Source organism: Corylus avellana, chromosome 3 (genome assembly GCF_965113065.1).
Source record: "Corylus avellana chromosome 3, dhCorAvel1.hap1.2, whole genome shotgun sequence".
NCBI lineage: Eukaryota > Viridiplantae > Streptophyta > Magnoliopsida > Fagales > Betulaceae > Corylus > Corylus avellana.
Window position 1 is genome coordinate 12,402,423 of NC_142492.1, and position 27,744 is coordinate 12,430,166.

Consider the following 27,744-nt stretch of genomic DNA (forward strand, 5'->3'; position numbering starts at 1 on the left):
GGGTTCTACTAGTTACCCCAAAAAAGGGTTCTATTGGATGCTTAAAGAACAAAAGGCCATATCAATGACTGCTATATCAATTCCAGCAGCATAAGCTGCCATATATGCTAGCATTACTAATACCAGTATGTAACAAAATGTACTTGGTCCTATTAAAATGTGAGGCTTAACTGCAAAGTATATTGTCAGGATAAAGAAGGTAAACAGATTCCCTTCTTTTTTCTGTTTTTTCTACAAATATATACATTCAAAAGCTACACTCAAAAAATTCTCAAATACTTACCAGCTTTATAAGCCGACAGTGGGATACAAAATTGGTTATGGCATATTATAGTACAACCTCAGAATATTTGGACCACAACTCATAGCAGCTGGGTCTATCATTGGGTATTAGGTGTTTGAGGACTGCCGGCATTTCTACTATTTGCAATGAACGCCTGCAGCTGCGGTGGAATGCTAGATACTGGAGCCAGATTAGTCGGTGGTCTTGCAGTTTGAGCTGTTTCGGTTGGCTGAATCATGAATCGGCTAAGAGCAGCAGAATAAGCCTGACCTGACAGGCTTCCACGCATTCGACCTGAAGGCCGCCAATTCTGCTCTGACGTTGAGTCCAGCAAACCATCAGCACTTGGAACTGCTTGTGACGCTCCTCCCATATTCCCTCTCTGCTCCCACATTCCATCTCTGATCCCATCAGTGTTCATTGCCAAAGAGTGCCCAGTTCTAGATGTATGATTTACGACTGGCATAGATGGTGCCTGTCTACCAATCTGGACAGCAGGTCGCTGAGCAAGCGAGCTGGCCTGTTGGTTACTGGTACTACCGGCTGCATGACTGATTCCCACTTGTGTGCCACCTTGCTGGATATGGGTTTGTGGGAGGTGTGTAGATGGTCTTGAAGATTGACCCACTGGCTGCGGCATCCTTGGGTTAAAAGTTTGATGCAGGTGTGAAATTTGGAAATCAGTTAAACGCCGAGGAGATGGTCTGTAAGGACCCTGCAATTGACTTGGCGCTGACATGAACAAACCATCTTGGTGATCCTGATTCTGTGGGTTTCATGAGAAGCAACAACATGAAGTTAAGACAAAATGCAGAAAATTTTTACCGACAGAGTATGTCTGTGAACAAACACCAAGAAAAAAAAAAAAAAATCAAAGGCAAGGACCCAACAGAAAAAATATTATACACGATTAAAACAAATTGGAAATCTTATACCAAGATTAAGTCAATTGGTGCTCCGGGATTTCCAACTTGTTTTAATACTGGTAACCACCCGCCTAATTAAAAGGACAAAGAACACAAATAAAGTTCACTGTAATTTAATTCCAACAATGAAGATGAATGAATCTCGGACACCTGAGGTGGAATCTCGTGTGCTCTAAGCTGCTGCTGCCTTTCCATGTCACTACATATGGCATTGAAAGCGTTTGTAGTGGGTGCCACAGAACGGGTAACCTGAGAAGAAATCGAGGAACCATTTGGAGTCAAAGAATTCAAATTATTCCTTGGTCTTTGTTGTGGATTTGGTGCCATAGACTGGGCTGGCAGGGCTTGAACCGCTATTGGAGTCCTGCTCACAGGTCTGCTTATTGTTGAAAACCTCTCATATTCGTTGTTGACAACAGAATTTACATATTGTGACTGTTGTAACTGAAAATCGTTCGGCGAATTTTGACTTTGCATTATGGGGGTGGTGAAATTAGTATTCCCACGCCCCTCAGCTTCTTGATTAAGTGCAGGAGAAACAGCATCAGTCAACACAGGAGGCTGCATAAGATTGGCATGGATAGGCTCAGAGATACTACCAACTCTTTGGGCATTTGACCTAGCACTGGCATTCATGGACCCGTAATTCAAATAAACTCCAGACCAAAAGGCATCCTCTAGTTGACTAGCAATATTACGACAAGCTCCACTTGTTGGGTTCAATTCTGGTGGCAAAGTTAAATTTGTAGCAAATGGAAGACTAGCCTGGAAAGGTTTCCTGTCTTCAGTTTCACAGCTGCTCATTGCTTCCATCTCATCATTATCCTCAGTAAGATCCAAAACATTGGGAAGGGAAGTTGAGACTCGGCTAGATTCTAGCCCTTCAATCTTTTCTTTCTGGCAATAGGCATTTTCATCATGTGCCTGATCTACATGGTCATCACTTCCCATTATAGCCTTCCATGATCCATCTGCAGAGATAATCACTTCATCAACATTCTCTCCCACCTCTCTTAGGACCTGGGAAGAAGATGAAATGCTTAATCAATGAGAAAAAGAAAAAAGAAAAAAAGAAAACGAAAAACCACACTGAAAGTGGAAACCCATAACTACTTGCCTTCGCCATATTCTGATCAAGACAAATGTCCAAGTAGCAGACATACTGATTACAATGTGGGCAGCGCCAGGATGGTCTTCTTGAATTTATATCAAGATAGTTACTGAAGTCGAAGCACTACAGCAAGCAAAAGTAAGAGAACAACAACAATAACAACAACAATAATGATGCAATGATAATGAAGACTAAACAAAATAAGAAATGGAAAAGCCATATCTCTTCGTGCACAAAAAAGCAGCACAATTTTATACATCAAATGAGTTTGAAGGCAATGGAAGCAGACGCATATGCAGATCCAGGAACATGTTTACATGTCCCCCCAGTTTGTTACAAACTATATATGGCATACTGTAAACATGGATAAAATCATTGTATATGTGTGTGTATATGCATATAAGGGTTCATTGTACTTTCTCCCCCTAAACTATAAGGTTATTTGCATCGTCTCCCACAAACTATTAATTCCTTTCCTCTTACTGAATTCTCAGCAGTTCTTTTTTCCCTTCTTACTTGCTAAAATTCTCAGCAATCTCTTTAAGCTTCTTCTCCTCTTTTCTAAATCCTTTCCACTTCATTCTCACCAGCGTCCAAGCAAGACCTCTGTTAGTCCCAATGTTTCAAAGACTGTCATGCATCATTAGGTATAACAAAAGATGAAGAAATTTTGGCAGTATCAACCAAATAGTTTTGGAGGTTGAATGCTTAAATTTAAGGTTTAGTGTTAATAGGATTGCAGCAAGAAGATTAGAGGGAGAAGAGGAGGCTGATTGTATTATTCAGCTTGTAGTTAACCTAATACAAACATCCTAATATATAGGATTAGGGAAATATCACAATGACCAAACTACCCTCAAACCCTAATGACTTATTAACCCTAATAACTCTTCTAACACTCCCTCAAGCTGGATCATATAAATCATATAAATTCAGCTTGGAAGAAACAAGCAAACGAAAAACACATAAAAACATACTCTAACACTCCCCCTCAAGCTAAAACAACTTGGAGCACACAATACAAATACCCATAAAAATAATAAGAAAATTTGCTAAAACTTCGACGCCGGTCAAAAACTCGTCGGAAGTTGCAACAGGCAGTCGGATCTCACCAAAAAACATCAAGGCCAATAAGATCTTGCCGGAAAACAACAAGGACCGGTCAGAACCCATCGCAAAACACCAAGGCTGGTCGGATCTCACCGCAAAACACCAAGGGTAGATCAGATCTCACCGCACAACACTAAGGCCGGTAAGATCTCTCCGCAAAACACCAAGGCCGGAAAAATCCTGCCGGACAACAACAACTGGTTGGAAACCACCGCAAAACACCAAGGCCAGTCGGATCTCACCGCAAAACACCAAGGCCCCCCGGTCAAATCTCAACAACTAACAACGATCACATTTCACGTGATCAACCAACAAGTCTTGTCCGAACTAGTAGGATACAGGCAGAACACGCCATAGACACCAAAACCAAGTCGAAATACTACTGAAAAATCAAACAGGAACCTTCGCCGGAGCTCACTGGAACTTCACCAAGACAGACAGAACACGCCTACGACTTAAAACACAGCAGCCACAAAATCAATCGACGACCACAGAGCAACTTTTCAACAACACAGACCACACCGACGCTAACAGATTTTTTTTTTTTTTTTTTTCAATGGCCACTGCAACACACCGGCCACCTTACACCAACCACCATAGACCACGCCGACCACCACAGATGGAACCAAACATAACAGAAATACCAAAAACTTAGAAAACGTTTTTTTGATAAGTAATAACCAGTCTTATTAAAAGCGTAAGACGCCCCAAAGTACACAGGAAGTATATAACAGGGATCACCTAACTAGAAAGAGAAAAGCAAACATAGAAATCATCAAAGCTAATCGACAACAGGGACACAAAAGCTATAGTCCAAAGATACAAAGTGTGAAAACATGAGGATAAAATGTCCTCCGTGGACCTCTCCAAGTCCTCAAAGCACCTATTATTCCTCTCCCTCCATATACACCAAAAAAGGCAAGTAGACACCATCTTCCAAATCGCTGCACTACCCTTCCTCCTAGCAGACCACCAACTGGCAAACAACTCGAAACCTGTCTAGGCATCACCCAAGACATTCCGAAACGACCAAAAATAGTACTCCACAAAGCAGAAGCTACCTCGCAATGAAGAAGAAGATGGTCCACCGTCTCCTTACTTCCCTTACACATGCAACATCTATTCATCACAATAACATGCCTCTTCCTGAGGTTGTCTAAGGTTAGAATTTTGCCTAGAGCCGCCAACTATGAAAAGAACATCGCCCTCAGAGGAGCCTGCGTCCGCCACACACTCTTCCAAGTCTCCTCCCTTCGGTGCAAGCTAAGGAGTAAAAGAGGGACTTAACCTGGAAAATACCTCTTTTTGAAGAGCTCCGCAATTGAGGCATCCTTCGCACAAGCTACCTTGAGAACCATATCTCCACACCACAAATCATGCCAAAAGCTAATCCGAGTCCCATCCCCCACCACAAGTCTTGTAAGGCCTTGGAAAGTATCCCACCCTTTCCTGATATTCTTCCACAAGCCCACCCCAAAAGCTCCTCTAGGCTCCATAGAACACCACCCACCCCATAAGCTTCCGAACTTCGAGTTTACCACCACTCTCCACCAAGCATCTCTCTCCGTTCCATAGCACCACAACCATTTCTCTAAAAGAGCGCTGTTAAACACCTTTATATCTCTAATACCCAACCTTCGCTCCTTAATCGGAGTGCAAACCTTCAACCATTTCACCAAGTGGTACTTGAACTCTTCACCTATCCCGCCCCATAAAAAATTGCATAGTAACTTCTCGATGTGCTTAGCAACACTCACCAGGATAGGAAAAAGAGACAAGTAATAAGTGGGCAGATTAGCAAGGGTGCTCTAGATAAGGGTGACCCTACCGCCCTTCGACAATTACATCATTTTCCAACTGGCCAATCGATGCTCTAGTTTCTTAATAACTCCATCCCAAATATGCTTGGCCTTACAGGAGGCCCCCAACGGAAGACCAAGCTACTTCACTGGCAAAATAGCAACCCCGCATCCTAAAATACCGGCTAGCATTCCAACTTGCTCCACACTCCCCATCGGGATTAACACCGACTGAGCCAAGTTAACTTTCAAACCGGAAGCAGCTTCAAAAAGCAAAAACACACTCCGCAAATAACGCAACTGGCCGGGCATAACATTGCAAAAAATCAACATGTCATCGGTAAACAGAAGATGAGAGAGTAGAATTATTGACATTGAAACCTTCTAACAGCCCCTCATGAACCGCCACCATAAACTTAGAAAACTAGTAGGAAACACCACAAAAAACCACCGTGAAAGAACACGACAAACTTTTTTTTTTTTTTTCAAACTCAACCACGGACAACATCTTTCAAGGCACTACCTGTGTGGGTGGTGCTGCCACCAGAAGAACACAAACCAAAACAAAAACAAAAAATAGTGAAAAACTAAGACTACAAACAAAGGAACAAGGGTCTAAACCCTAAGGCTTTGATACCATGTTAATAGGATTGCAGCAAGAAGATTAGAGGGAGAAGATAAGGCTGATTGTATTATTCAGCTTTTAGTTAACCTAATACAAACATCCTAATATATAGAATTGGGGAAATATCACAATGACCAAACTACCCTCAAACCCTAATGACTTACTAACACTAATAACTCTTCTAACAGGGGACATTGCACACAGCCTTATAGTTTATCGTATCAAATGCAATTTAACATATCCAAAAAGTGAAACACACATACATACATATATGGTCCAAATCTCCCCATATGGACATCACTTCTCTATATGGTATGTTAAAACAAAACGGGGCACTCACCTGAAGATGTTTGCACGAATGTCCTTTGACAGGAGTCTTGATTCGCGTATAGCTGTTTGGGATGAAAAGCAAGATGGATCAATTAGCAGAATATCAATAAACTATTGTTCCTACACTTCTAAAGAAACAAGCCACTGAAAAATTACCCACACTATCTTCTTCACCGCCCACCTATCCCACATTAACAAAGTCCTACCTAATGTCCCTCTCGACCCCAAATATGTCCAATCCACATGTTAGCACCCCCATAAACTATGAATCATCTCCCTAGAAATATACTACAATTTTGTCTCCTGTAAACAAACAACGTTAGCCTTCCAATCTCTTAGAAGACTTCTAATCCTCAATCTTTTTTCCTTCTCATTCAGCCCTCTAACATTCCATGACATTATCCTAGGTTTCATAAAGAATTGATAGAGCCCCTCCCCATTACTCACCCTCTATTAGATTGCCCTCCCTTTATATCATAGTTTGTTTTTATATAAGTAATCAAAATGTCATTAACAGCACATAGCACAATCCAGGTACACAAGAAGTATACAAGGGAAACGTCTACCTATAAGAAGAAAGAAGAAGAAGAAAATCATTAAAACTAATCACCAAATGAGCTAAAACGCAGCTGTCCAAGTATAAAAAGAACCCCCAAAAAAAAAGGATTTAAGCTCCTCCAACATTCTCTCTCGGTCCTCGAAATTTCGGTCGTTTCTTTCCCTCCAAAGCCACCACAACAGGCAAGAGGGCACTATCTTCCACACTACAGCACTCTAAGACCTACAACCCGTCCACCAGCAAGCAAACAAATCAACCACTCGACTAGGCATAACCCAAGACGACAAGCGACTAAAGAAACCATTCCATAAGGCACAAGCAACCTCACGATAGAGAAGAAGATGGTCTGAATACTCCCAAATCCTCTTGCACATACATCACCAACCCACCATAATGACAAATCACTTCCTCACATTATCCATAGTAAGAATCTTTTCTAGCGCGGCCAACCAAGCGAAAAAAAAAAGCCTCTCAGAGATACCTTGGTTTGCCAAATACTATTCTGAGAAAAAGGAATGCCATCAATACATGCAAGGACCCTGTAAAATGAGCTAACATCGAACCTCCCTTTTTTTTGAATGAGCCCACCAAAGCTTGTCTTCCATTTCCCGTCTCAATCTATAGGAATACAACAAATTGAAGAAAGAAGCCAAAATATCTACCTCTCAATCATGAGCTGCTCTAATAAAGCTTACATTCTACTAAAGGGAACCACTAGAAAGATCCAAATGAACTACAATAGAAGCATCCTTCACACAAGCAATGTTAAATGACTCCTAAAATGCTTCCTTAAGGGCCATCTCACCACACCACACATCATCCTAGAATCTGATCTAGGAGCCATCTCCCAACTCTTATCACTGTGTTTACAAAGTTCTATCTCCTCAGTAATTAGTATATTAACAACATGCAAACAAGATAAGTACCTTTTTGTTTGTTCATATGTCTATAATTTCCCTATTTGTTCATATTCTTATACAAACGGGAATAAAATGAAGAGCTCCAAAAAGTAGTAAAACATCAAGTTCTAAGCAACTAATATGGTATACCTTATTGGGCAATGAAGTGATATTCGCGATGGTCCCTCAACTATGTCAGGATCTAACATCCAAAAAAACAGAGAAAGGAGATAATCATGCAATAAAGATCAATATAGTGTCAAGGAAAGAAGTTCAACATGGCGCAAATCAATAAATTTTGTGAAACTACTAGAAACACAAAATTAATAAAGCAAAATGTCTCTACTTCTATATTTTAGGAATACCTGAATCAACTGCAGCTACAACAGGCAGAACATAATCATGTAGCACCGGAGTTTCAGATGATGAAATCACACTCATGAAGGCAACAACAATAACATAATGACCTTAACAATGATGAGAATTTCTGTTAGAGCTGGATGAGTATCACACTTTAGACAAAAAAAGATTTGTGTTCAAGCTTACCATTAAACTGGCCTACAGCTTGAAGAAGATTTGTTCCATATTTAAGAATTGGAGTCACATTTGTTGGAAACTGTGGTCCAGTTTCCTGATAAAGGGGTAAATGAACACAAGCAGAGATATGAGTTATCAGATCAAGCCTATGCTACAATCAGCACCAAATGCTGCATATGCATAAAGTTATCCACAAAGTAAATGGAATTGCACAAACCATTAGAACATTGGTCCTTCTGTCTACGGGATTTCCATTCAGAAGAAAGCTACAGAATTTAAAAATAATTTTTCAGAATAAATAGATAATAACTCTAGTATATTAAAAACAAAAAGGAAAAAATAAGTCATACTTCACTTTGGGAGGACTTATAATGCATGCAGATGTCTCTATGTTATCTGTTTGTGCTACAAATAACCACTGCAAGCAAAACATAATGCAACAATTACAAAATTTAAAAATGACTATAAAGAAGTTTTCCAAATTCATGATAATACGAAAAAACATACTAAATGGGGAAAAAGAAAAGAAAAAAACAAGCACATATAGAAAAAACATGGTGAAGATGGTATCTTTGTTGACTATGGCTTCTGAGGAAGACTGCTCAGGTCCTTCCCAGAAAATGGGTCCCACCAACAGCAAATATAGTGGTCCAGCCTTTGCTGACACCAGATCCATGCTCAGGGGCGACTGAGCTGGGTGAGAGACTTTGTCTATCTCTTCCTGTGATGTCGGATTGTGGGGCTCCTATTTATCCTTCCGATTCCCCTAGTCACAGCCGAAATATTTTCAGAAGGTAAAGGACGATATAGGTGCACAGCTTTATAAGAAGATGAACAAGAAGTTGATTGTCGAGGTTGTGGCGGCCACACATTTGGTGGGGACTGATAAGGGCCCGGGAGCCGCGTGTGGTGTGATGAGTGCCGCTCCCTATTTGGGGTTGTCGAGGGTGACGAGAAAAGACTTAAGATTTTTCTTGGTTATTGAAGAGGATCGGTGTCTTGAAGATGGGGTTTCTATTTCAAAAACTAAGGGGATGAGGGAGCTCAAAAATTTAGACTGCTCCATCAATTTTGATGCTAGAGGCAATGGCTCTAGTCAAGGTAAAGGCTGGACTGTTTTGCGGGTTTCGGGTTCTTTTGGGGTTTTAAGGGTCTGATGTGTGGGTCTAGGGCATTTTTTGGGATTTAGGCTCCTCTTTTGGGGGTCTTTTGTGGGTTAGCTTTGGTTTTCCTATGTATACTTCATGTGTACCTAGGAGTGCCTTACGCTTTTTTAATAAAATCTCTTATTACTTATCAAAAAAGAAAGGGATAAATGCAAAATTGGTCCATGTGGTTGACCTAAATTACAAATCAATTCCTGTGGTATAACAAATAATTTATAGGTTCCTGTAGTTGGCCTAAATTACAAATCACGCCATGTGGTATGAAAAATAATTTATAGGTCCTCAGGGTATGCCAAAATAACAGTTTACTCCTTAAAATCAATTTCCACTAAGTAACTTAATAGAATCAGTTACTTTGTCATGTCATACTGTTACATTAAATTAACTTAATATCTTTTATTCCCAAAATTTTACTCCCCGTTCATAACCCTCCCTCATTTTCATCTTTCTCGCCACGATTTGGGAGCATTTTGCGAGAAGTTGACGGTCACATTTTGTGAAGCGGCTAATGAAGATGAAGATGAGGGAGGGTTACGCACGTGGTAAAATTTTGGAGATATAAGAGATTTGGTTAATTTACTGTAATAGTATAACGTTGAATGAAAGCTGATGTGTAATCTTAGATGGCGTCATAAAATGATGTGAAAAATCCTAATTGTCATTTTTGAAAGTCATAAATTAGTAATAACATGTATCGCATTTTTATAGGGTATGACGTGGTAAAGTGACAGATTTTGTTAATTTACTTAACAAAAATTGATTTCAAAGAATAAATTGTTATTTAGGCATACCTTGAGGACTTATAAATTATTTTTTATACCATAGAAAGTGATTTGTAATTTAGGCCAACTATAGGGACCTATAAATTATTTTTTATACCACATGGAGTAATTTGTAATTTAGGCCAACCACAAGGACCACTTCTGCATTTATCCCAAAAAGAAATACTAGCACAAATCCACAGATTGAATCCAAATGTATGGACATTGCCAATGTAAAAAGCTAGAATAGTACACAAAAGTCAAGTTGTCATGCATGTTGACAAATATTAGACCACATATAGAAATAGATCAGGGTAATAACAGACATAACAAACACATACATAAAAGATACAGTGTGGGATTCAACTCAATTTGTTTCAAACAGAGAAATGACACCATTTTGGGGGTGGGGGTGGGGGTGTTCAACAAATTCCAGTCAACAATGGGGTGAAGAAAAAAAAAATTGATAAGTAATGCCATTCATTAAAAACGCAAAGCGGGCAACCCTAGTACACAAAATATATACAAGAGAAAAAAAACTCCCCTAACGATATACAGAAGAATAGAAATCCACAAACTTAGTAAAATTAGAAAAGTGAGAAAATCTATACACCCTTGTCCATATATAAAGCGTTTTGACCATTATGTTCTTGAGCTCTTCCACCACCATCCCACTGTCTTCAAAACATCTTGCATTTCGCTCTCTCCAAACATGCCACATTAAGCATAAAACGGACATCCTCCAAACAGCTAAATTTGAACAACTTCCAACCTGACCCAGCCAACAATCTAACAACTCTATAACCCTTCTAGGCATAACCCATTCAACTCTGAAAAGGCAAAAAATCACTCTCCAAAATTCTCTTGCCACTTCACAAAGGAGAAGATGATGATCTATAGATTCTCCACTCCTTTTACACATGCAACACCAGTCCACCACTATTAGTTTTCTCTTCCTCAAGTTATCCAATATGAGAATCTTTCCAAGACCCACCATCCACACAAAGGAACTCACTCTCAATGGAACTTGTACTCTCCAAATACTCTTCCAAGGAAAAGATTAACCCCCCGATCTAGATAATTCTTGATAAAATGACCTTACTTCAAACTTCCTCCTATTTGAAGGATTCCACCATATACGATCCTCACCACCTTGTCTCAATTAGAGAGAATACAACAAATCATAAAATCCAATCATGCAATCCACTTCCCAATCTTGTACGGATCTAATAAAAGATAAGTTCCACTGGAGATTCCCATTCAAAACCTGCACATTATCCGCAACCTACGCCCCTTTACAACAAGCTATACTAAACAACTCGGGAAAAGATTTTTTTAGTGGTTGATCCACGCACCATAAATCATACCATTACCTAAGCTTAGTTCCATCTCCCACTTCATATCTGGCCAATCTCAAAAAATATCTCCACCCCCTCCTAATATATTTCCATACTCCAACTTCAAAGGATTCCTCTACCTTCTTAGTGCCAACCTTCGTTCCTACTATCATAATTTGTTTCCACCACCAATCTCCACAAAGCCTCCCTCTCCGTAAAATAAAGCCATAACCACTTACCCAACAATGTTTCATTAAGGCTCCGTTTCTTTTGATATAAAATGGTTTCCGTCGGAAAATATTTTAAGGGAAGTCATTTTTCCTGAAAATGTTTTCTGCCGAAAACATTTTACGGTGTTTACCGCACGCACGGAAAATCAATTTTTTTTTTATATATATTTTTTCATTAAATCATATTAAACTCTAAATTACGAAAATGCCCCGACCAAGTTTTAGAGGTGTCCGAACCGAGTCTCGCAAGGACCCCACTAGGACTCACCCAAGACCCGCCCGAACCCCACCTAGACCCTATCAGGACTCCATCGGGATCAGCCTGAGACCTTGGTAGGACCCGCCCAAGACCCAACAGGGACATTTTCGTAATTTAGTGTTTAATATGATTTTGCGTACACCAAATATCGGAAAATGTTTTCTGCTGAAAACATTGGGGACCTGACCGGGATTCGCCTGATTTTCCGTACATGCCAAATACCTGAAAATGTTTTCCCCCGAAAATATTTTTCAATGAAAATATTTTCCGACGAGTCCAAGGTAGGTCCTGGGCGAGTCTCGATCAAGTCCCGGTTGGGTCCCAATCAAGTCCCGGGCGAGTCTCGAGCAGGTCATGGCAGGTCTGGGCGGGTCCGGTTAGGTCCCAGAAGGGTCCTGTTCAAGTCCCGGGCGGCTCTCGGGCAGGTCCAAAGGGGTACCGAGTGAGTCCAGGTCTAGTCTCGAGGTCCCGGCGAGTCCTGGTCAAGTCCCGAGCAGGTCCGGTCGGGTCCCGATTAGGTCTCGGTGGGGTCCCGGACAGGTCTCGTTAGGTCTCAGTCAAGTGCGGGGTGGGTCTTGGTCAAGTCCCGGGCAAGTCCTGGGCAGATCCGGGCGGGTCCCGATCGGGTCTTGGGCGAGTTCTAGTGTAGTCCTAGGCGGGTCCTGGGCGAGTCCTGATCAAGTCCCAGCCGGTCCTAGGTAGGTCCAGGCGGTTCCCGTTCAGGTCCAGTTGGATCCCGAATAGGTCCCGGTAGGGTCCCAAAAGGGTCTTGGGCGAGTCTCAGTCAAGTCCCGGGCAGATCCTGGTCAAGTCTCGGCAAGTTGGCCTCGTCCGTCGATTTGAGAATGAGATGCCATTTTCCGAAAATTAAAGAAGAATTTTTGGTCAAAAGAAAAATATTTTCCGTTGACCACTATTTTATGTCGCAGTAAACACCGCAAAATGCGGAAATCATTTTCTGGAAACCATTTTACGGCGAAAGAAACGGAGCCTAAGCTAAATCAAGTTTCTTACCCCCAGTCCACCAGTTTGCTTCGGAGAACAAATCTCTGACCAAATAAGTAAATGGAACTTAAACTCTTTATTGATACTTCCCCATAAAAAAATCTCGCTGAAGTTTCTCAATGCTATTGGAATAAGAAACAACAACAAATAATATGTGGGCAAATTGGACAAAGTACTTTTTGATCAGGGTCAGCCTACGTCCCTTTGAAAAATAGAGCCTCTTCCAACCAGCCAACCGCCTCTTCATTTTTTCTACAATGCTGCTCCATATACAACTAGACTTATAAGGTGCACCCAATGTGTGTGAATAAAAAAATTTGGAAAAGAAAAATTGTATTGCCGCCTAATTCAGATTAATTCAGCAGATGCTTACAATTTTTTCTTTGGGCGAATGTGGCATATTCTTTAAAATATGGATATCAATCATGTATGCCCCATATCCAGGCTACAATGAAAACAAAAATATATTAGAAAATGCTTCAAAATTATAATAAAAAATCAAGCTTAGGGAAAAGGAGCCACCTTGACTTCAAGAGAAGCAAGTATATTGCCCATCTTCATTCGTGGGTAGAACCTGCAGACACACTCACACACACAGAGAACATTAATCACCCAATTAAGAAATCACAATGACTCAATATCCTACCATGTCAACACATTCTAACGAGTGGTCCAGTTAAGAAATCAACTTTCGAATCTTGGCCTACCTTACAACTTTTCAGTTGGAATTCCCCGCAACATCCATTTGGTCGACATAAGAGTTAAAATCAATATAAATCAGATACTAATATCAATATTATATAGAAAACTGTGTGTAACTTGAGTAAAACAAAGTCACAATAACATCCTTACTGACCAAACTCATGGTCTGACTTGGGTTTTACGTTCACCCACATCACCTTAGTCAGACCCTATTAATATAATCTGAAAAGCATGTTCATGCTAGCACCAGCACGATCATCGTTTAAAAAAAAGAAAAGGGATCCCTACTCTTATGAGCCAAAGATGTCAGTATTTATATACGGCAGTAATTGCTTAGACATAAAAGGGTAACTAAAGAAGTGTATATCTTCTTTGTCATTCCTTAAGTGGAAAAACTCTACCAATTCCAAGTAAAACTCAAATCTCAAATTACTCAGTATGGTTCCATTTTGGGGCTTCAGCTTCAAGTATCATACCATAATTTTAAAATGAAAGCTTAAATTGGAGTGTACTAATAATTGTTGCCATAAAACTTTATAGTCACATTATATATACAGTAAGTATTTGTGCAGTGCAAAGCATGTTCCTACCTCTCCATAATTATACTAATAGCAGAAAGAGAATTACTGGGTTCGGTGTTAATATCACCCGGACTGGAGAAGCTTCTCCATATCTGTAGATCAGAAAGAAAACTATTAGCTAGAGATAATATGACAAAAAGCCATAAACTGAATATACATTATAAGAACAACATTTGATAGCAAACCTCATTAGCGAGTGTGAAAAGTTCTTCAGTCTCCTTTTCTAAGAACCACCCAATCTTACAAGCATTCTGCCACCAAAAAAAAAAAACTCATGAGGAAAAAATTGTAAGAGAACACCCACAGAATTTTGAATGGATACTATTTACCTAACATTCCTAAAGACATCTCTCAAGGCAAAAAGGGAGAAACAAAAAAATATTTTTTTTCTTTTATAAATAAGCGAGGAGTTTTGTCGGGAGGAGACAAGCAGTCTGAGTCAGCAGGTTCTTGTTGGAGAGAAAGGAGTGGAATGTATGCCGGTAATGGTGCCTATTGGCCCTGGTTCTGGTTTGGAAGAGGATAGTACCTCAGAGACAGCTGGGTTGGAGGACTTGGGGCCAGGGAGGATTTCTTCCAGCTGGGTAGTTAATAATTGTCTTAATTTTTGCCCTAAAATTGGCATAACTGATGGAGGGAAGAAAGGGGATTTGGAGCTTTTATTCAACTCTATTGAAGTTTCTAGAATGCAGGGTGATTCTGTTTTGGGAGGCATCTCTGCCTATGTTCCAGCCCCAGCAGGAATTAAGGAGCTCAAGGAGTGTGAGAGGGGCACATTGGTGGATCAATGAAGCTTAACATCGTAGCATGGAATGTGAGAGGGTTGAATGCCCTCAAGAAAAGGTTGCGTATTAGGGGTCTTTTGAAAGAATGGAGTGTAGATATTGTGTGTTTAATTGAGACTAAGATGGAGGTTATTTCCCGAGAGGTGGTTCATAGTCTTTGGGGAGGTCAACATGTGGGATGGAAGTTTAAAGGGTCTAATGGTTTGTCAGGGGGGATTTTATTGATGTGGGATAAAAGGGTGGTGGAGTGTAAGGAGGATTGTGTGGGGCTTTTCTCCTTGGCATGCTCTTTTCAAAATGTGGAGGACAATTGGAAGTGGGCTTTTGGGGGAGTGTATGGTCCGAATGATGATGGGGAAAGAAGGGCCCTTTGGGAAGAATTGGCGGGTTTGATGAATGTGTGGGAGGTTCCTTGGTGTCTTGGAGGGGATTTTAATATTGTTCGGTTTCCTAGTGAGCGTTCCAGTGTTTCTTACTATTCCACTTGCATGATGGATTTTTCGGACTTCATTTCAGAGAACAACTTGGTGGACATGCCCATGATGGGGGGTCAATTTACGTGGTCTAATAATCAAGAAAATGAGAGTTGGTCTAGGATTGACCGATTCTTGATATCCTCGGATTGGGAAGATCATTTCCCTGCAGTGTCACAAAGAAGACTTCAGCGCTTGATTTCCGATCACTTCCCTTTACTATTGGATTGCGGGGCTCCTTGCGGAGGTAATAAATGCTTTAGATTTGAAAATATGTGGCTTAAAGCTGAAGGTTTTGTTGACAAGGTTAGGTCTTGGTGGGGGTCTTATTCGGTGGAGGGTTTACCTAGTTTTGTGCTAGCTAAGAAGTTGAAATCCCTTAAAATGGATTTGAAAAAGTGGAATGAGGAGGTGTTTGGGGACATTGGGAGGAAGAAAAAGGAGTTGTTGGGAGGTATTCAGGAGTTGGATGAGTTGGCAGAGGTAAGGGGCTTAGCCCAAGAGGAGAAGGCCCAAAAGGCGGATATGGTGAAAGATTTGGAGAACACCTTATTGTGTGAAGAAATTCATTGGCGCCAAAAATCGAGAGTTTTGTGGCTCAAGGAGGGGGACCGCAATACTCGTTTCTTTCATAAAATGGCTAACTCTCATCGCAGGTACAATCGTGTGGAAGTGCTTCGTATTAATGGCGTTTTATCCGATGATCCGGCTAAGGTAAAAGACCACATTGTGAGGTATTATAAAAGCTTATATTCGGAACAAAGCACGTGGCGACCTAGAATGGACAACCAGCCTTTTTTGTCCATTGATGAGGAGGATAAAAGGTGGTTAGAAAGAGATTTCGAGGAAAAGGAAGTTTGGGAGGTGGTTAAAGGTATGGATGGTGATAAGGCTCCGGGTCCGGATGGCTTCTCCATGGCTTTTTTTTCAAGCTTGTTGGGGTGTTGTTAAGAATGATGTTATGGCTGTTTTTGCCGAGTTCCATTGTAGACGACAGCTAGAGAAAAGCTTGAATGCAACTTTTATTTCCTTGATCCCAAAAAAGGCGGAAGCGGTGGAGATGAAGGACTTTCGGCCCATTAGCTTGGTGGGAGGGGTGTACAAAATTGTATCTAAGGTTCTTGCCAACAGGATGAGAACTGTGTTGGGTAAGATCATATCCTACTCTCAAAATGCTTTTATTGGGGGTCGTCAAATCCTAGATTCGGTTCTTATTGCAAATGAATGTGTGGATAGTTGTATGAAGTCAGGGGTGCCAGGTGTTCTTTGCAAATTAGATTTGGAGAAGGCCTACGACCATGTTAATTGGGACTTTGTGTTGTATTTGCTGCATAGATGTGGTTTTGGCGAGAGGTGGAGGGCTTGGATAGAGTGGTGCATTACGTCGGTCAGATTTTCCATTCTTGTGAATGGTTCTCCGGAAGGCTTCTTTAATAGCTCGAGGGGAATTAGGCAAGGGGACCCGCTTTCTCCGTTACTTTTTGTGCTTGTTATGGAGGCATTGAGTAAGATGGTGAATGCGACGGTTGACTTAGGCTTTTTGTCTGGCTTCTCGGTGGGAAATAGGGTTTTATCGGAGTTGGTGGTCTCTCACTCTTTATTTGCTGATGACACATTGATTTTTTGTGAAGCTTCGATCGAGCAAATCCGGTATGTGCGGCTCATTCTTTTGTGTTTTGAAGCTGTTTCGGGCTTGAGAGTGAATCTTGGAAAGTCTAAAATTGTGGCTATTGGGGAGGTGGAGAACATTGAGGGTTTAGCAGATATCCTTGGGTGTAGTGTTGCCGATTTGCCTATGAAGTATTTGGGTCTCCCTCTTGGGGCGGCGCATAAGGATACAGCTATGTGGAATGATGTGATCGAAAAGATGGAGCGTCAGATGGCAGGTTGGAAGAGAATGTATCTCTCTAAAGGAGGTCGTTTAACCCTCATTAAGAGTACGCTCTCTAATCTACTGACTTACTTTTTGTCTCTGTTTCCGATCCCTATGAGTGTAGCCAAAAGACTGGAGAAAGTTCAAAGAGATTTCTTATGGGGAGGGATGGGAGACGAGCCTAAGATGCATCTTGTCAATTGGAATCAAGTCTGTCGTCCCCTTCGGTACGGCGGGCTTGGCATTCGAAAGTTGCATCAGTTTAATCAAGCTCTCTTAGGAAAATGGCTTTGGAGGTATGCGAATGAGAGTGAGGCTCTATGGTATAAGGTTATCAAATCTAAGTATGGAGATCAGGATGGTGGGTGGTGCACAAAGAAGGTCTCGGGTTCCCATGGTGTGGGCTTATGGAAACACATTCGTCAAGATTGGGATTTTTTTGCCAAAGGCATCCGTTTTGAGGTGGGGGTGGGTTCGAAAGTTCGTTTTTGGCATGATATTTGGTGTGGGGATTCCGCTTTGAAGCATGCTTTCCCGTCCTTGTTCAACATTGCCAGACATAAAGAAGCTTGGGTGAAGGATAACTTCATGTGGAGGAGTGGGGTGGTCGAGTGGAATGTCATTTTTGTGCGGCCCGTACAGGACTGGGAGATGGATTTGATTTCTGCTTTCTTGGATCGGTTGTACTCTTGCAAGATATCCACAGGTTCTGAGGATCGTATTCGATGGTCATCGTCTAAGAAAGGCAAGTTCGAGGTTAAGTCACTTTTCAAGGCCTTGTCTAATTTAGATCGTGAGGTGTTTCCTTGGAAGAGCATTTGGCGTACTAAGGTGCCTATGCGAGTGGCTTTTTTTGGGCGGACCGCGGCCTTAGACAAGATTTTGACTCACGACACCTTACGGTAGAGAAACTTTGTGATAGTGGAGTGGTGTTGTATGTGCAAGAAGGATGGAGAGTCAGTCGATCATCTTCTTCTCCATTGCGAGACAGCGAGCATTCTTTGGCATACTATTTTTGATCGTTTTGGGTTGCATTGGGTCATGCCTTGCAAGGTGAGGGGCTTGTTCGATTGCTGGTGGTCGGGAGGTCGGTCCCGAAGTGCGGTAGTGTGGAAGATGATCCCTCTGTATCTTATGTGGTATATTTGGAATGAAAGGAATGCTAGATGCTTTGAGAACTCCACTAGGACCATAAAGGAATTGACCCATTTCTTCTTCTTTACTTTGTATTCCTGGACAGCCGCTTGGCTTGCTCCTATAGGGATCAGTTTCTCTGATTTCCTCTTTCATTTTTTTCCCTCTTAGGCGCTCTCTTTTATACTTCCCGTGTATGTGGGTTGCGCCCCTCTGCGCTTTTTATATCATTATTACTTATCAAAAAAAATAAATAAATAAGCGATTCATTGAAAAGTGCAAAGGGGCGCAACCCTAGTACATAAAATGTATACAAAGAAAAGCCCCACTAAAGGTAAAATGAAGAACAAAAAAGCCACAAATTGAGACATAGTAGAAAATTGTGAAATATTTAAAGCTCCCGCCCCATAGAAAAGCATCTTGATAAACATCTTTTTGAGCTCATCCATCGTCTTTTCTTGATCTTCAAAACAACGTGCATTCCTCTCTTTCCAAATAGTCCACATAGACACAGTGGGATTATTCTCCACACCTCCTTTACTGAACAATTACCTCTTTCACCTTGCTAACACGCTTATAAATCTACACCAGTCCACCACTATCAATTCTCTCTTACGAAGATTATCCATAGTCAAAATCTTACCAAGAGTAGCCGTCCACACAAAGAAACTCACTCTCAATGGAACTTTAACTCTCCATATACTCCTCCACAGGAAAGAAAAGGACCCCAAAGAATCCATCCCTGAATAAGAAAGCACATGATAAAAAGACAGCACCTCAAAAATCTATCTTTGAAGGTGTCCACCTCAGCACCTCCCCTAGCCGTCGTCGGAAAGCATACAGTTTCCCAAAAAAAGCCAACACCCTCTCTACCTCCCAATCCTGGGACTCTCGTAAAAAAGATACATTCCAATGGATAACACCATTAGAAATCTGCATATTATCCCTAACCCAGGCCTCCTTATTTCTCGCAATACGAAATAAATCAAGGAATGCTACCGTCAGAGAGTGATCCCCACACCAAGTATCATGCCAAAACCTAATATGAGAACCATCTCCTACTTCAAATCTAATAGATACCCTCTCCTAATATGTTTCCACACTCCAACACCAAAAGGACCCTCCCCCACCTTAGTACACCAACCGCCATTCATGCACCAATATTTTACTTCTACAGCCATCCTCCAAAATGCTTTCCTCTCTGTAGCATAATGCCGTAGCCATTTACCCAATAGAGCTTTATTAAAAATTAGCAAGTTCCGAATTCCCAAACCACCAGCTTGCATGGGAAAGCAAATTTGAGACCATTTCACTAAATAGAACTTAGACTCCTCATCGATACCACCCCATAAGAAATCTCTTTGCAACTTCTCTAATCTGTATGCCACAGGGTGGGGAATAAAGACAAGAAATAGGTAGATTAGACAAAGTGCTTTTAATCAACGTTACCCTCCCGCCCTTTGATAAATACATCCTCTTCCAACCCGCCAATCTCCTTTCCATTGTCTCAACTATACCATTCCAAATGGTGGTCGACTTGTAACGCGCCCCCAAAGGAAGACCCAAATACTTCATAGGTAACCCTGCCACCCTACCCAAAAATACTCGCTAGCATATCTATATCCTCCACCTCACTAATTGGAACAATTTCTGACTTTAGCAAATTAATCTTTAACCCTGAAACCACTGCAAAGTGTATAAAAAGACAATGCAAGTCACGAAGTTGTTCTTCATTCACCCCACAGAATATCAGGGCATCATCCGCAAACAACAAATGGGAAACATTAAATCCAGGATTATGGTTTGGTCCCACTGAAAAACCCTAATATATTAAGCTAGAATCCTAAAGGATCTATATTAAACAACAATTTTTTTGTTGATAAATAATCGAAATATCATTAAAAAGTGCAAAATGCGCAACTCAGGTACATAGGTTCTTGTATACAAGTGGAACACCTAATTAGAAAGAAGATTTGAAGAAGTGAACCACAAGCACAAGGAAAACCTACTAATAATATGAATGTTTCATTCTATCCAAGAAAAGTCACAATTACTTTATCCAAACATTCTTAAAATTCCCATCCTGTACATCATAGAGCAAAATATCCCACATCACTCCTTACAAGTCAAAAAATAACTAAGCATGTCCATTTTTGCAAAAATGTAAAAGATGCCTCATAAAAAAACAATCCACTCCAAACATTGAAATTGTTTCCAACATGCAAAGCATTGTGAGGGACTAAAGAGATCAAAATCATTACTGAAAATTCAAATTAGCGATCAACGGCTGCATTTAACTCTTACCTTCACAGAGACCATAAGCACCATGGTAGCCGCCTCTAATAGGGGATCATTTCTAATCGTGCATGCCTACACACCATCACATTAAAATATAAGAACACCACCATGTTTTCGAATATAAAATTTCATAGATAAACAAACAAAGAGAAACAATGTGTTAATAATCCTCAATAGACACAAAAACGTGACCCTAGGGGATGTTTTTCAGTTTGCAATGCCTAGGAGAGCATTCATTCTTGAGGCCCGAGGGCAAGGTGATTTAAGATGGTTGGGGGTTTACTAAGACTATTCTAAGGCATGCAATGATTCATTTGTTGACTATTCTTGTTTGATGACAAAGAGCCCCCCAAGGCAGGATCACTTCATGTACCCACCCTTGTAGAGCAAATCCTAACCCATGCAAGGCGCCCCCCACACAGATCGGGTAAGACTCGGCTTCACCATGGGAGGGGCTTCAAGAAATTGTTTGCAACCATTCCCTACATTCATTCTAGAGGAAATGTGTAATATATATATATATTGCAAGTAAATTCATTATCATTAATTAAGCACCAATCTTAATACACAGGAAGTATACAATAGAACCCTTAATTTGAAGAGAAAGAAGAACAAAAATTCAAAAAATCTGCAAAACTAGAAATAAGCAAACTATGATGGCCAAATTCTTTTTTTTTTGGATAAATATAAAAAATCCCCCCTGAACTAACAACCTTTTTTTAAATAGCCTCATAAAGTGACAAGTATGCTAAAGGATACATCAAACTACCCAGGTGTGCTAAAAAGGTCATTTTTTGTCATTCTTCCTAAAATACCCCTACTTTCTTAAAACAAAAATTAAAATTAATTTAAAAATCTAAGATTAAAAAAAATAAAAATAAAATAGGGAACTCAAAGGATGGCCGATCCACCCCTCATGGGGTGGATTGGCAACCCAAATGAAGATGGAGGGGGTGGCCCTCGAGCCATCCCTATGGGTTGGGAGTGGCCCTGAGCCACCCCCAAATGGGTGTGGTGTGAGGTGGCTCATAGGAGGCACCCCTTGGTTTTTTTTTTTTTTTTTCTTTTCTAAACATAAACATAAAAAAATTAAAAAAAATTAAAAAAAAAGTTTATTTCAGTTTTTAAGAAAATATGGGTATTTTAGGAAGAATGACAGAAAAATGGTCTTTTTGGAACACCTTGGTAGTTTGATGTATCACTTTTGGGGCTCTTTCAAAAACGGTCGTTAGTTCATGGGGCTTTTTTATATTTATCTCCTTTTTTTTTATAAGTAATCAAGCAAATCTTATTGAAAAAACGTAGGCACCCCTAAATACACAAAAAGTATACAAGAGAACACACCAAAAATGGGAAAATATATATATATATCCATTCAGGCTAGTCAATACTTGATAAGTTCAGTTCAAACTTGCTCCTTTTGGAAGGACTCCATCCTATTCTATCCTCCTCTCCTTGTCGTAGTTGAAAAGAAGATAACCTCTGAAAGAATGACACTACCACCTCCACCTCCCAATCTTGAATTGGTCTAGTAAAAATTACATTCCAATGAATAATCCCCTCTTGAAACTACATGTTATCCACCACCCATGCATCCTTTCTCTGAGCAATACTAAACAAATCCGAATAAGATATCTTCAATGGACTATCTCCACACCAAACATCATGCCAAAAACTAATCTTGACCTAACCCCCACCTCAAATCTAACAAAGATGGAAAACTTATCCCAACCCCTTCTAATATGTTTCCAAACTATAATAAGATTGGTTATTACTTATCAAAAAAAATAAAAAAAAATGTTTCCAAACTCCCACTCCAAATGCTGACGTTACCTCCTTAGAGCACCAACCTCCCCTTATACTATCATATTTACTCTCTATCACCAATCTCCCTAATGCCTCTCTATCCATAGCATACCGCCACAACCACTTCCCACAAAAGGCTTGATTGAACTGAATCAGATTTCTAACTCTCAAACCACCTAATTTTATCAAAGTGCAAATATTTGCCCAATTCACCAAGTGGGATTGAAACTCATCCTCAATACCACCCCATAAAAAATCCCTCTAAAGTCTCTCAAGCCTATTGGCCACTCCCTAGGTGATGTAGGACGATATTTACCTTTATTTTCGGTAAAAACGAAAATAAGGAAAATATCAAAAATAATATTTGAGCAACGCCGCTTGATCAGAATTTTACCCGCTTTTAGACAATGAAAGTACAAAAGGAAAGGTTGTCACGATTCCCGCTAATTGTCAATTTTATATTATGATTTTATTTTATTTTATTTTATTAGGACTTTATTTTCTGTCCTTAATAGGGTTAGATTTGCTTTAATTATTTTCCTTTCCTTATTAGGATTAGGTTTACTATTGTTATCAGGATTATGTTTACTTTCCTACTAGGATTAGATTTACTTTCTCTACTAAAAGTATGTTTACTTTCTCTACAAGTATTTATCTTCTATAAATACGTTTGCTTATTATGTAAAACTGTACTCACTGAATTATTATCAAATCAGAGAATTCTCTCTCAAATACTCTGCGGAATTTTATCTCTTTTAGCATGCGGGCTTGTTTTTATCTTTTTGGGTAGAAGACAAAGACGCTTCTCCTTGCAGAATCAAAGACGTTACTCTTTGATTAGTTACCTTAGTCTTCCGCTACGTCAGTTGGTATCAAAGCAGGCTTTATCCTAATCATGGCCAATTAGCGCAACGGTGACAAACTTCTCCAACAACGCCCCTTGTAGGGGAGGGACTCTTTGAAAGCCAAATTCATAGGGTATCCGAACCGGCATTATCCAGATTCGATGGCCAACTTATACTACAACAACAACTTTTATAATGGCGACGTTCGTGAAAGAGATGTTGTTTCAAGAGTCGAATTTCAGGAGTTTCGACAGACGGTGCAACAGGAGATGCAGCAATCGTGGGAGACATTTGAACGCATGCAAATGCGTGCCCTTTGGAAGCACAGGGATACCCAGGATGACTATGGGATCCAAAGGAAACCCATTCAGTATCCTTATGTTGACAGATTCCTTGATGATGACGTAAGCCACATTCGACATGTCCATAGCCATATTCATAAATCTCCAAATAGGCGCTCCGTCTATGAAGAAAATATTAATTATGGTGAAAAGGATGTTGATGCTGTTAATTTGGAGTTGCCATTAGAGGAACAATTTGTGGAGCAACAAATATTTGCTCCAACGACTACACCAGTAGAAGAACAACCACCACATCCTACATCACAGGTACAACTCATCACGATCACAACGAAAATTGGTAATTCCTTAGAAGAAAACTGTAAAGTTGAAGATTACATCAAAGAAGAAATCGTTGGAGAAATTTTTGTGGAAGAAGACGAAAAGGAAAGATCGTGTCTTGATGCTATCTATGTAGATTTCTCCAAGTACCTTTCTTCAGAGGAGCCGTTCGTGCTATGTTCCAAAGAAAACTTGAGGACGAGTTTTTTTCAAGTGGGGGTGTCTGATGTAGAACGATATTTACCTTTATTTTCGGTAAAAACGAAAATAAATAAAATATCAAAAATAATATTGGAGCAACGCCGCTTGATCAGAATTTTACCCGCTTTCAGACAAATGGAAGTACAAAAGGAAAGATTCTCACAATTCCCGTTGATTGTCAATTTTATAGTAGGATTTTATTTTATTTTATTTTATTAGAATTTTATTTCCTTTCCTTAATAGGGTTAGATTTGCTTTAATTCTTTTTCTTTCCTTATGAGGATTAGGTTTATTATTGTTATCAGGATTATGTTTACTTTCCTACTAGGATTAGATTTACTTTCTCTACTAGAAGTAGGTTTACTTTCTCTACAAGTATTTATCTTCTATAAATACGCTTGCTTATTATGTAAAACTGAACTCATTGAATTATTATCAAATCAGAGAATTCTCTCTCAAATACTCTGCGGAGTTTTATCTTTCTTTTAGTCTGCGGGCTTGTTTTTATCTTTTTGGGTAGAAGACGAAGACGCTTCTCCTTACAGAATCAAAGACACTGCTCTTTGATTAGTTACCTTAGTCTTCCGCTATGTCACTAGGGAATAAGGAAAAGAGACGAATAATACAGAAGCTAAAGAATAGATTTTATAAGTACCATGATTACCACTTAGTCATCAGTAACTCACCAAATTTCACACTAAATAATAGATATTGAATGTCAATAATTCTGACACATACAATATGCATAGCATAAATATTATAATCCATTTAGAGATGACATGATTCACTTGCTGTACATCCTAAAAGGCAAGGATTGAATTCCATTAGCAAATTATTTAACACCATTCACATATTTGAACATGGCATTATTTTCTTCACAGCAGTTGTGCTTCTTAACGGTGAAAGGGAGAGAATAAACTGCAAATTAGAACAGATTAGAAAAGAAATAACTCTATTAAACATCTACCAAATGAGTGACCAGGACATTCTAAATTTTCTTCTGACTATCACTATCTCCAGCTAACCAACTGGTTTTAGCCATTGGTGCGGAAACCTCAAGGCGTCAATCGCAGGTAAGCAAAAGAAGTCAAGAAAATCTGATTATATATCACATATAGGTTGTTCTTCCCACACTTGCAGATTATACAATTCCACAAACACCAATGCCTGTAATTTGTCATGTTTGGCTATGTAGTCCATAGGCATAACAGGCCTCCAAAGGACCAAAAACAGGTAAAAGACGACAAAATTAAGAATTTGACATCCAATAGGAAGACAAAAATCACCTGCTTGAACAAAAGAGGCAAATCTTGAGCTACGGGTGGGACCTCATCATTTGCAACTGCATAATCAATGTCCCTGTTTTTGTCAAAGTAAATCTAGTCAAGTACAACAATAACAATACCACTAATAAGGTTGATGATGATGATGATGATGTGTATAACATTGATAATAGCTCCAACTCATAATGACAAGCATACCACTCACAAGAAGAGCAACCATAATTTTAGAGCCCATGGGATAGAGAAAAAGGCAAGATGCAGTCAATGAAGATGAGATAACAATATTGCACAATGAACATTTTTGGACACAAGCAAAATAGTGTATGAAACAAAGAAAATAATATAAAAATAAAATGAAGACCTATCAAGAGTGCTGTCAAAGTTTACTAAAAAAATGAGGGGGTTTTGCTATTCTGCTCTGAAGCAGTTAAAAAACCTTAGGATGTTTGGTTTGGTGTGGAAGCCTATTGGTAGCGCGTGCACTTCCACACGCATGAGGTTCTTAGACGGTCATCGGTGCATGGCTCCGGTTGCGATCTTGCCAGCGACTAACGCTGGTCCAATTTTTTGTTAGCATCTTCTAGTGAGATAGGGTGTTATGGCAAGGAGATCCGGGAGAGGATGAGGTAAGGGGAAGAATGTCAAGCTATTGGCAAAAGTGAATTCTCAAATTCCTTCGGATAGTTTAGAGATGGAGTCTGTGGATATGGTTGAAGGTGGTATGGAGGAGGAAGAGGTTGTTGGTGTGGAGGAAGGGAATGAGCTCTGCTACAGTGATGGAAAACAGAGTAAAACATAGAGTTTCAAGCTTGGGGAGTGTAGCGGAGAAAATGGAGGGAAAAAGCAGGATGAAGGCAATCAATATGTAGCATCAATGTTGAAGACAACGGATGAGGCAAAGAAGGAAGAGGTTGTGCAGAATTTGAATACTTAGATGAAGAATTGGCATGATCTATTCAAAAGTGAAAAATGAATGGGAACTTAGAAGTAGTTTGAGCTGGAGGAAGTTGACGGGAAAATTGTGGTTAAACCGCCCATAGATGCGATTGAGGATGGTATTTTCAAGTGGCTGCCAAGTCTAGTTAGACAATTTCTTGATAAACCTTTACCTTATTCCCTTGTAAAGAAGGCGGTAGATTCTATGTGGCAGTAATGTGGAATGGTGGATATTTTTTCTGATGGACAACAGAATGTATATTTTCTGGTTTGCAGATGAGAGGACTCGGGATGAAGTTTTGGAGTCAAAGTTGTGGCACATTGTGAACAAACCTTTGATTCTTCGGTGGGACTGACTAATCTAGGTAAGAAAGGTCATAAACTAGTGTTGGTCCTATCCAAGTGGGGTTCTTGAGGGAAAGTTTGATGTGGTCTCACCCTTACCATTTATCTTATGAAGTGGCCACCCTGCTCGACGCTGGCCATACCAACAGGTAGCAATCGGTTACCAGCCAGATGGGGCTGGTACTGGGGGTCAGGAAGCCAGTCCATTTCAATCCAACTAACCTTTTCTTCTCCCTTTGTCTTTTGCCACAACCGGCCTTAACCTTTGGAGGCCTAAACCTGCCTCCAAGCCCCTTCATCACACACCAAGATACAATCTTTTTCGTTTCTTTTCCCGTTTGTTATTAAGTGTGAAGCAAGATACAATATCGTCTTCCGTACACATCCTCAATCACCAACTTCATTCAAACAAGCACCCTCAACAAAAGCTACAAGGTAAAATAATCCGAATCCACTGACTACCAAATTTCCTGTGCAACCAAACAAGGCCTAATAAACTAACTATGCACGCACATATCCAATTTGCAACACCAGACGGTGAAAAGCTAAAAAAAAAAATTCCCAAACAGAGATAGTACACCGAAAAAAGTTACTATTTCCATTAAAAAAAAAAAAAAAAAAAAAAAGAAAAAACCTGGCGAGGAACAACAAGACGTAGTAGAGCTCCGAGTCGTCGGCACGGTTGCCGCGGCGGAGGAGCACGGCCAATCGCTGGGCCAAGGAGGAGATTCGTAACGAATTCACAACTGACGAGTAACTTGCGCCGCCCATCTCGTTACTGAATATTCTGTTTTTCTTTTTTATATATGAGGAGATACAGAGGCTTCGTCCCGGCAAGTTCCCGTCCGTTCTAGCGAAATGGCGGAGACTTCGTCCCCAAGACACCCAACTAGTTTCTGTCGTTTTACTACCAGAGTTTACTCCC

At 40.2% G+C, this 27,744-nt stretch overlaps 2 protein-coding genes across 2 annotated transcripts; one reads left to right on the plus strand and one right to left on the minus strand.

The window, feature by feature from the left end:
- Window positions 1-57: 57 nt before the first annotated feature.
- On the minus strand, window positions 58-27,744 carry LOC132174322 (E4 SUMO-protein ligase PIAL2). Its single transcript, XM_059585996.2, has 16 exons — window positions 27,454-27,744; window positions 25,542-25,614; window positions 20,790-20,855; window positions 14,406-14,471; window positions 14,230-14,312; window positions 13,460-13,511; window positions 13,311-13,382; window positions 8,530-8,597; window positions 8,397-8,445; window positions 8,189-8,273; window positions 8,008-8,109; window positions 7,793-7,844; window positions 6,195-6,246; window positions 2,327-2,443; window positions 1,360-2,229; window positions 58-1,049 (listed from the first exon to the last, which is right to left on the minus strand). The coding sequence occupies exons 1-16, from the start codon at window positions 27,588-27,590 to the stop codon at window positions 381-383; spliced, it is 2,613 nt and encodes an 870-aa protein (XP_059441979.2). The 5' UTR covers window positions 27,591-27,744; the 3' UTR covers window positions 58-380.
- Window positions 23,596-24,474, plus strand: LOC148586805 (uncharacterized). Its single transcript, XM_088514093.1, has one exon. The coding sequence runs from the start codon at window positions 23,596-23,598 to the stop codon at window positions 24,472-24,474; it is 879 nt and encodes a 292-aa protein (XP_088370219.1).

Bases quoted from the DNA above. Each gene is read 5' to 3' on its own strand.
- LOC132174322 (XM_059585996.2), bottom strand. From the start codon at position 27,590: ATGGGCGGCGCAAGTTACTCGTCAGTTGTGAATTCGTTACGAATCTCC. The intron at 14,472-20,789 runs GTAAGAGTTAAA...TTTTGGTGGCAG, and splicing joins TGCTTATGGTCTCTGTGAAG to AATGCTTGTAAGATTGGGTG. The intron at 8,274-8,396 runs GTTTGTGCAATT...CCCCTTTATCAG, and splicing joins GAAGGACCAATGTTCTAATG to GAAACTGGACCACAGTTTCC.
- LOC148586805 (XM_088514093.1), top strand. From the start codon at position 23,596: ATGGCCAACTTATACTACAACAACAACTTTTATAATGGCGACGTTCGT.